The sequence below is a fragment of the Vigna radiata genome, chromosome 7 (assembly GCF_000741045.1).
Source record: "Vigna radiata var. radiata cultivar VC1973A chromosome 7, Vradiata_ver6, whole genome shotgun sequence".
Taxonomy (NCBI): domain Eukaryota; kingdom Viridiplantae; phylum Streptophyta; class Magnoliopsida; order Fabales; family Fabaceae; genus Vigna; species Vigna radiata.
Window position 1 is genome coordinate 42,546,279 of NC_028357.1, and position 10,700 is coordinate 42,556,978.

Here is a 10,700-nt window from a genome sequence, read left to right on the forward strand (position 1 = left end):
CCTATCAAATATAAACCTCTTCATATTAACCAAGAATTTAAGTTTTAATTCACTCTGTCTTTTATTCAAATTCATTTATCTAAGATTGGTATAAAAAATCAAGATAAAAAAATTGTGATCAAATTAAAAAAGCATCCTTTATGACATTATTTTATATATATATAAGTTCAGGTTCTTCAACCTATTATTCTTATATATAATTTGATCTGAACCTAATTAAATAAGTAATAAATATAATGTATTTCTTTTTACCAAATGAGATGAATTAAAGTGAAAATGAAGATAGATAAAATTTGATGAAAATGAGATGGAAAATAAGATATATTTAATATTTTCCTAACCTCTTTTCTCACAGGTCCCACATTATCAGATTCATACATTTTCAATATTGTTATCTCCCCTATATAATGGGTTCCTCTCCTTGAATCACATTGGTTCAATTTTTAAGGAAGAACTCATTATTTGATTGTCAAGTGCAAAGGGCTTGGTGCAGAGGTGAGTTTTTTTTTTTTTTTTTTGCATTCTGTTTCATTTTTCCCCCTTCTATTATTGTTTAAAGTTCATTTTTTTTATTTATTTAAAAATAAACTTTTCAATTAATCCTTTATTTTCTTTTTCAAAAAACTGTTTTAAGTCGTAGCACCTTTTGTTGATTTATAAACCGATTATTTTCTTTTATTCTTATTCAATATATATATATATATATATATATATATATATATATATATTTAATAAGTCTTCATTTTCTCCAAGAGACATGTTTGAAACATCGTCAAACATTGAATGTGAACATTTAATAGAACTTTTTTTAACAGATATAGATATTTTTATTTATTCATGTTATATTTTTTTAATAGGTCGAGTAAAATATGTGTAAATTACGATAAATTTATTTAACTAATTTGAGATACTTTTTTTTTAACTATAGAACGCATGAGGTATTGCCAATACCTCTAATGACGTATATCATTATTCTTATAAAAAAAAAGTGTCCATACTGAAGTTTTTCATTTCATTAGTGTAAATTAACTTTATACTATTAGCTAATTTTGTGTAATACTTAAAATTAGTACTAATCTTTTGCAAAATTTATCTTGAATGTGTAAACTGTTTAAAATTAAGTTTTACTCTGATACGTAAGCTATTCAATATATTTTTCAATAAAAGTCATTCATTATGATTAACTTTATTTTGGTAAATTTTAAGTTATGCTAATTTCGTAATTTTGAAGGTAAAAGTAATATGGAGAAAAAAATAAATATTTTTCTTAGTTTATGTTCTAATAAATATAAAGCCGACATGTGCATGCAGCGTATATTTTCAAATTTATATTTTTTTAAATAATAATATCATCATATATTTTTAGATTCATTTGACACATAATATAAGAATAAAATAGTCTAAAAGATATAAAATTTTGTAATTTTTGAAGAAAAGAGAAAGTAAAAAGTAAGTATAGAAGTCAAATAAATGTAAAAAATTTAGATATGTTAAAAAAATATTTTTCTTTTTTTTAAACAAATTTCTTAGTGGATTGTATAAATTTTGTTAATTTCAAATATCAAATAGGCATATTTTGTTAACATATTATAAATCTTGTTTATTAGTATATTAATATTAATTATTAATTTTATACATTTGAAACAAAGCCTTAGATGACCAAAAACACATGGACGCGCTTTATTTAATTTTTGAGAGACATAATTCAATTAATTGTGTCAAAGATGAAATATTATTTTTAAGAAAGTATTATTAAGTCTAACAGACATAGAAGGTATTGATTTGTAGTTGTAGGGGCAACCTAAGAAGAGAAAGACAGAGTCATATTAGTGTATGTCCATAGTATCTTTCTCAAAGTTCACGCATCAGCTGGTTTCGAATACTACACAAGTTGGAGTGATGTTAATATAGTTTGATTAAATAAAATAAAATTGGAAAGAGAAGAGAGAGAAAGTGTAGGTGGTATTAGTTTCTAGGAAATGGTATTAGGATACTAGAATGTATTACAAAATGCTGAGGTGGTTGGTTTGGTTGGACTAAGAGAGAGAGAGAGAGAGAGAGAAAGAGATGTCTTGTATGTGGGGAATAGCCGGTTTTGGGGAAGGATTCATTGCATACTGAATATGCAGTAGCAAAGCACCTGTGGCGTGGTGGTGTCTGTGGACGACACCAATATCTTTTTCTTCCTTTTCCAATATAAGACTTTGTTTCTTCACGATATATATATATATATAATACATTCCCCCAGACCCCAAACCCACTTCATCCATTTCACAGCTCCTTCTTCCTTCTTCTATTTTTTGCCCTGCTCCGTGGGGTTTACAATCTCAAATGCTCTGCACCCTTTTCTCTATAATCTGTTTTTTCCTTCTTCTTCCTCTATCCGATCTTAAGGGCTTTCAACTGCTGCCTCCCAGATTTTCTTGCTTGTGGACTCATCCTCTGTGCTCATGCCTACCCTTGTCAACTACAGCGGTAAGTTTTATCTTTTTTTATTTTTATATGTGTTACTGATATCTGTTCTTCGATTTTAATATTTGATTGCTCTATTGCTTTGCATGTGGTGATTGAATTTATGTATAGGTTATGAGGTTTGTGAGTTGGATGAAGAGGAAAAATACCATGATGAGAAAAAAATATTTTTCTTTTTATTTTCATGTGTGTTGTTGTGAGGGATGCATAGAAACTGTTTTCTTAGAGCTTGCTTTGATCTGCTACTGATCAGAAGGTATTTACCGAGAACACTTCTTTATTTTCTCTAAAGAAAATGTTTTCCCTTTTCTTTCTCTTTGGGGGAATGAGCATGCGCGAGGAAGTTATTCTGTTGAAAGCTTCAATCTTTCTCGTATGATTTTAAGTCAATGTTGAGTTTTGATTGTGAACATCCTATTGTGTTTAATGTAGAAGTCTGTTGTTTTGTTGGGCTGATCTTTGGTTTCGTGGATGGGTTTATCAGGTGATGATGAACTGTACCCAGGGGGTTCTTTCTGCTCAAGTCCAATGGAGTTGGGTCGCTTGTACTCTACTATTGGTTCCAATTTGGATTTGTACTACCCTCCTAACAAGCGACCTCGCTCCATCCTTGAAGCTATTGAGGGTGAGCAACATTATCAAGAGCCTGGTATTGAGGTTCTTCCGGATGAATGCCTCTTTGAGATATTCAAACGGCTACCCGGTGGCAAAGAGAGGAGCTTATGTGCCTGTGTATCTAAACGGTGGCTTATGCTTATGAGCTCTATTTGCAAAGATGAAATTGAGAGGACTACTTCTTTTGCTGAAACGGTTTTTCCAGATGAGAATCAAGATATTGAATGTGATGGTTACCTTACAAGGTGTCTGGATGGGAAGAAAGCCACTGATGTGAGGCTTGCTGCAATTGCAGTTGGGACTAGTTCCCGTGGGGGACTAGGGAAGTTATCTATCAGAGGAAGCAATTCTGTTCGTGGTGTCACAAACCTTGGCCTTTCTGCAGTTGCTCATGGTTGCCCTTCTCTCAGATCGCTGTCTTTGTGGGATGTATCTTCCATTGGGGATGAGGGTCTGTCTCAAATAGCAAAAGGATGTCATATGTTGGAGAAGCTTGATTTGAGTCATTGTTCCTCAATCACAAACAAGGGTTTGATTGCAATAGCTGAAGGTTGCCCGAACTTGACCACCTTAAATATGGAATCATGCCCAAATATTGGAAATGAGGGCCTGCAAGCTCTTGCAAGGTCATGTCCCAAGCTGCAGTCAATCTCTATCAAGGATTGCCCTCTTGTTGGGGATCATGGAGTATCTAATCTGTTGTCCTTGGCCTCCAACTTGTCAAGGGTTAAGCTTCAGGCCTTGAATATTACGGATTTCTCTCTGGCTGTTATCTGTCATTATGGAAGGGCAATAACAAATCTGGTCCTCTCTGGTCTAAAAAATGTCACAGAAAGGGGGTTCTGGGTCATGGGGGCTGCTCAAGGTCTGCAGAAACTGGTGTCACTTACTGTTACTTCCTGTAGGGGGGTAACTGATAAAAGCATAGAAGCCATAGGTAAGGGTTGCATCAACCTGAAGCAGATGTACCTTCGCAGGTGTTGCTTTGTTACTGATAGTGGATTGGTAGCATTTGCCAAAGCTGCAGTATCTCTCGAGAGCTTGCAGTTGGAGGAGTGCAATAGGTTTACTCAGTCTGGGATTATTGTTGCTCTTTCAAACATCAAAACGAAGTTGAGATCTCTTACCCTTGTGAAGTGCTCTGGAGTTAAGGATATCGATATGGAAGTATCTATGCTTTCTCCTTGTGAGTCTCTTCGATCTTTAGCCATTCAAAAGTGCCCTGGTTTCGGTAGTTCTAGCCTGGCCATGATTGGAAAATTATGCCCCCAACTTCGGCATCTTAATCTTACTGGACTCTATGGCATAACTGATGCTGGACTTCTCCCCCTTCTGGAGAATTGTGAGGCTGGACTTGTCAATGTAAACCTTGCCGGTTGCTGGAACTTGACAGATAACATAGTTTCAGCCTTGGCTAGGCTACATGGTGGAACACTAGAAGTCCTAAATTTGGATGGATGCATGAAAATTACTGATGCAAGCTTGGTTACAATTGCAAACAACTGTCTGGTGCTTAATGATCTAGACATGTCGAAGTGCGCCATCACTGATGCCGGTATTGCGGTTCTCTCTAGAGCCAGTCTGCTTAGCTTGCAAGTACTTTCCTTGTCTGGTTGCTCAGATTTATCAAACAAGTGTCTCCCATTCCTGACCATATTGGGTCAGAGCTTGATAGGATTAAATATTCAAAAATGCAACTCAATTAGCAGCAGCACAATGGAGATGCTAGTGGAGAAGTTGTGGAGATGTGATATTCTGATTTAATCAGGGAACGGGATAGAACTGTACAGGTCACATTCAGCACTCAGCACAGATTCTGGCTGATATGCTGCCTATCGAAGTGGATTGGTGGCAGTTTGTTGACTTAGTTGTTTTCCGGGGAACTTTGGCCTGTTCCTTCATGACCCATTTTTTCACAAGCGTTAAATGCTTGTTCCAACCTACAACAACCCTTTTGGCCTTAGGCTACTTCTTTCATGGCTTGGGTCCCCTGAGATTACAGTTACTAAGTCCTGGCTGATGGTATCCACTGCTAGATAGTGCATGCTTATGCTAGATCATATTTTGTACCGCTGGATGTTGATAATAATAATAATAATAAAAAAAAAAACATGTTTTAGCTTCTGTCGCACATTTGCTATGATGTTGCTTAGCTTGAGCTCTAGTTCATGTCCTTTGAAATAGTTCGTCCTTTAGTTTATACCAATGAAGCTTCTTAACCATGCCTTACATGTGGAAGAGAGGTTTAACTTGGTTTCCTTTGGTCTTGTCAGTGTGGTTATGTTGTACGATTACAAGGGCAGGTGCCTCATATTCAAGGGCTTCGGTCTGCCACAACAACCCCATCGTCTGGGTTGTTTTATTTTATCGTTTTTTTTTCTTCCCTCTTAAATCGAGTCCTTGTTTTTGTAGGCTTCTCTGGTTTCTAAATTGTACTGGCAGACCACTTTGTTTATAGTCAATAATAAAAGTGCAATTTTCACTTGTACCTATGTTGTCGACGTTGTTTCTTTTTTTGTGTGGAATAATGGAATCTTGTACTGGTGAAGTGAATTTGGATGGCAGAAAAGATGGTAGGTGGGGTTGTTCAAAACTTGAAACCTGCTTTGATCTAAAGTTAATTACTTTTGACATATTTCACCTTTACAATTTAAATAACACGTTCTACAGTTTCGGGGATGGACATGAGTTATTCTTCCGATGGTTTAATTCAGTATGGTTTCACATATTTTATGCATTTAACTTTTTTTATAATTATGTAATTAATAATCTTTTTTATTTCATTAATGCTTTTATAAATATATAATGATATAAAATGTGTGTTAATTTATATTCACTGCACTTAAAACGCCAACTACTGTCGAAATGGGAGTTCTAGCGTCAGGGAGAATTTACTTACGTTCAATGGAAGGAACAAAAAATTTAAACACATTCGGATGCACATCTAAGCCGATCTATGAGTATTGTATCATGAGGTTCACACATTCCAAATCAAATTCAATTCATAAGTGCGGTATCCTTGAAATGAACATTTTCAAGCTTCTAAATAGAAAATCAAACACACCCTATAGAGACTTGAAGTATAGCATTTAGAAGTGTATTGAAAAGTAAAGTTGAGTGAAACAAACAAACATGAAATCAAATAACTACTGAGTTGAATCTGTGTAATACGCCGTTAATAAAGCTCTTGTACTACCAAACTGAAATCAATGGAAGATATTGGTCAGGTAATGGGTCTTTTGTGGATGTCAATTGTCACATTCCGCATTAGTTATTTCTTGAGGGTAGGAAATGAAAATCTGGTTTAGAAGTTATATAGTGCAATGGAAAGCTATGATAGGCAATGATGAAAAGAATGATTGTGATGTTTGGTTGAGGGTGACGAGAAAAGCATGAGTGCCCATGCATGGTTATGGTATGGGAGGGTAAGGTGATGTTGGGACTTGAAATGGTGAGGATTGCCCATACGTTGATGGAATGGCATGGTTAAAAGGGGCAAAACATGAAAGGTAAATATTATGAGAGTGATAGAGAGATAGAGAGAGGGAAAATCATTCGTATAATTAACAAGATACATGTATCAAAAACTTTGTTTGGTGCGAGGTGCGTATAGTGAGAAGACATGGAAGGGATTGGTGTGTGTTGGAGAAAAGGATAGTCTGCAGAGGAACTGTTATGTGATCTGCTACAAACTGCTCATAGTCTTTTCCTCACTTTGTCCTACTCAAAAAGGCAAGAGCAAGAAAAAGACAAGGACCTGCTGCACCACTTTTCAGATCACAATTTACCTTCACTCTCTCTGTCTCTGTGCCTTCCCAGGGTTACTATTTCAATCACTTTGCCATTTGCCATCTGGCTCAATGCTGCCATCAACTTTTAACTTCTCTCCTATTCATCATGAATATATGCGATTTAAGTACCTTTATGTGAAAAAACCTGTCAAAATAAAACCAGTTTTTTAACCAAGTTTCTATACTTCAAACAAATACCCTCTGAGAATGAATAATAAACAAGTCATTGTAATATGAAGAAATGTGCGTACTATTAGCCAGAGGAGATTATAAGTTATTGCATATTATAGCTGCTGCATGCAGAAGAGAAGTGTGTATTGCTTGTGTGCTATAGTAGAAGAGAATATACCTTTTTACGTTTTCTTGATAGTGCAGCTTTCTTAATTAAGTAAATTTATATGAAGTTTATAAAAAAATAACTTTAGATTTTCATGTGATTCGTAGATTTAACTATACATTAGAATCTACTAAGTAGGATAAGAGTATTGTGTCATGCAATAATGATGGTCTGCGACGAGTAGAAATATTGACTCATTGCCAAGTTCCTAGTTATATTAAAAGATCAAATTCTTAACTGTTTGATTACAATTTTTAAAGCAACAAAAAGTAAGTGTAGAGTTTAAAAGAATGTGCAAAACTAGAAGAATTAATACGGATATGGAGATTAATAATTTGTATTTGTTTTACCAAAAAAAAGTTGAGTACTTTTAAACCGAAAATTTTGAAGTCTATAATTTTTTGTCTTCCTTTCACCAATTTACCATTATCTAGATACATTTCATGTGCATTTGACCAAACACATGATTTATGATACTTTGTTATACTTAAAAACGTGAAATTCGAATATGTTAACCACTCTATTTCCACTATATAACTAAAAAATACATTAGAATATCATCCCATATGGATTCTAACTTGAACTTGAATTGGGTACACATGAAATTCTTTCTAATCGATTATTTTTTATTTTAGTTTGTGAAAAGAAAAAAAAAACACCTAACTTGATTCTATGACAAAGAAACCCTAACTTTAATATTATAGCCTATATATCGAGATCAATTAATTACATGAACTTTATTTGAAGCTTCTTTTTATAATGCAAACTATGATCAACATGAATATCAAATATTAGTGTTTTTCGATTTTAATTTGTAAGTGAACCTAGCTCATCCTTAGACTAAATTGAGTTTAAAAGAAATTAAAATTTCAATATAAACCAATTTTAAGTCTGACATGTTAAGAATTCAATTTATTCGAATTTAATTTATAACGAATCAGGTTGGTTCGTCAATCTGTTTAATTTTTTTTAATTATATTAAAAAATAAAATCCTAAACCTAAAATACTTTCACTTTCTATGAATTGATTTGAATGGGTATACACCAACTGATTTGATTTGAAGTAGTGTAGTGTGCTCCATGATAAGCAACTGATCTTTATATTCTATATTTAGTATGCAATCGTATTAGGTTAGATTGGTCCTATTTTAAAATATATGAATTCATTTTCCAATGCAATCCTAATTTAGTGCAGGGATTAACAACGATTTTTCAATAAAAGTATAAATTTATTAAGTTATATAGATTTGCATGTCCTTTTGTACACCTAGACAGCATATTAACATTGAATAAAACTATCTTAATTTAATTTAACAAAACTGAAAAGTGAAATATACAATTAAATTTTTATACTGTGCCATATATAAAAGTTTAACTATTAAATGATGATATAAAAACACCTAATTTAGATTCTACGTGATAACATGTCAAAATTTGTTTCCACCACCATGATGAGTATCGTAATGAAGCACTAAATTGCAGAGTGCATTGGGGTAGGTTAAGAATTAGGTAGGAGAACCTAATATTGCTCACCCAACCTTCCTCATCTTCGGATTCAAACCATGCTGGTAATAATAATCTTAATCTTATCCATTTCTTCTTAAAAACAATAATAATATTATTTTATTTTAAAAATGACTAGTTTATTAAACTAATGATATATAAAGTGTATAAACACACAAAGTCACTAGATATATCAATGTTTTGTTGTCTTTGTGAAATGGTGTTTGTTCATTATTACTTTAAGAGAGTCGTTTCAACATATACTCGATTAAGCCTTGTGATCTTTGGTTGATTAAAAAAAACATGATAGTATTGGTCTTGTTGGTAATATTTTATTTATTGTTCTAGGTATATTTGAGATCGAGATCATTTCAACTTGTATACTTGGACAAACATAATCATCTTAGTCAAAAACATATAAATAGTGGTAAATAATGGTTAATTAAGGTAACAACAAATGCACATGAGCAAGATTTTAAATAAATTGATTAAGCTAATTAAGTTACATGGTCTAGGTTTATCCAAAAACATAATATTAACATTTATTGATTATAATTTTTGACACACTTAAACATAAACAAAATGTCTTTTACTAACACATTTCCTTTTACGAATGAAGACATCTCAATATAAAAATTGATAAATGTGAAGACGAGTCGTTTATGGACTCTTTACAGAATATATTTAGTATTATAAAAACATTTATAATTTATTTTTATTTATATCTTTTATATATATATATATATATATATATATATATATATATATATATATATATATATATATATATATATATAAATATAATGGTTTCTTCTAGAGTTTGTGTTGCCATGTTAAATAGATAATAGTGAAAGTATTACTCTCTCCATAGCCACACATTGCTCTCTACACTTTCATAATTTTTTTTAATTCCAAAATTACCTATATTTACTTTTATCCTTTACCATTTTTAACTTTTTCTTAAAACCCTAATTTTTTACTATTTTATTCATTCAGCCGTACATCACACCTCGAGTCCCGCACTCTTACTTTGTCTCTTCCTCTCTTATTCTCCTCTTCTTTTTTCTCAATTAATCATCTGTTGCTTGATTCATGGTGGGTTTGTGGTGCTCTGGAGTTTGGTGCTTCCTTTATTGTTGTTTTCGATCTAGGTTAGTGATTTTATGCGTCTATGTTATGTGTTAAATGAAGAAAAACAGAAATGCCAAAGGCTGCAACGGATATGAGACATTCATTGAGCCTTCAACGGATCTCGATATCCGTGGACGGATCTACCATATCTATTGAGGCCTTAGGGTTTCGTTTTCTTATTTTTTTTAAGTTATTAATTTTTGTACATTTATTTTAATTTAATATTTTTCTGTAGTATTATTTATTTAGCTTTGTAAGATTTATTTTATTTTGTTTTTACTTTTTAGTTTATTAATTTATTGATTTGTAAATTAAGTTTTAGATAATTTCAAAGTTAAGTAATTATATTTTAAGTAAATTATGTATTATAATTAAATTAATTTTGTTTTATTTAATGAAATTAATTATTATTAATTTAATTAAAGTTAATTGATTTTGTTTTGAATTGTTTTATTTTTAAAGAAGAATAGAGAAGGAAAAGAAGAGGAATTTGATTTTCGAGAAAGTGGAAGAATGTGAGGGTGCATTCATATATTGGAAGAAAGAAAAGAAGAAGAATTTGATTTCCTTGAAAGTAGTGAAGTGTCCGGGTGCATTAATATATTGGTGGAGATCATTAATAAAGTGGTTGGAAATTGAAGAAAGTTATAATTTTTAACCACTACATTAAATATTACATAAAGACTAAAGAGTGATGGAGGAGGAAGTAACACTTTTGATAGTAAAATTACAACAAAATGATGATATAATACTTTTATTAAAATATAATATAAGGGTATCGTGAAATACCTCTATATGCATCAATTACAAATGGATACAAGGTAAAACAAACATCAAACAATTGTCTTTTT

General features: G+C 32.1%; 1 protein-coding gene across 1 annotated transcript; it reads left to right on the forward strand.

Moving 5' to 3' along the window:
• Nucleotides 1-435: 435 nt before the first annotated feature.
• On the forward strand, nt 436-5,575 carry LOC106768716 (EIN3-binding F-box protein 1-like). The gene is made up of 3 exons (XM_014653995.2): nt 436-495; nt 2,418-2,475; nt 2,957-5,575. Exons 2-3 carry the CDS (start codon nt 2,451-2,453, stop codon nt 4,849-4,851), a joined length of 1,920 nt encoding a protein of 639 aa, XP_014509481.1. The 5' UTR covers nt 436-495; nt 2,418-2,450; the 3' UTR covers nt 4,852-5,575.
• The last annotated feature ends 5,125 nt before the right edge of the window (nt 5,576-10,700 follow it).

Bases quoted from the DNA above. Each gene is read 5' to 3' on its own strand.
- LOC106768716 (XM_014653995.2), top strand. From the start codon at position 2,451: ATGCCTACCCTTGTCAACTACAGCG. The intron at 2,476-2,956 runs GTAAGTTTTATC...TGGGTTTATCAG, and splicing joins TACCCTTGTCAACTACAGCG to GTGATGATGAACTGTACCCA.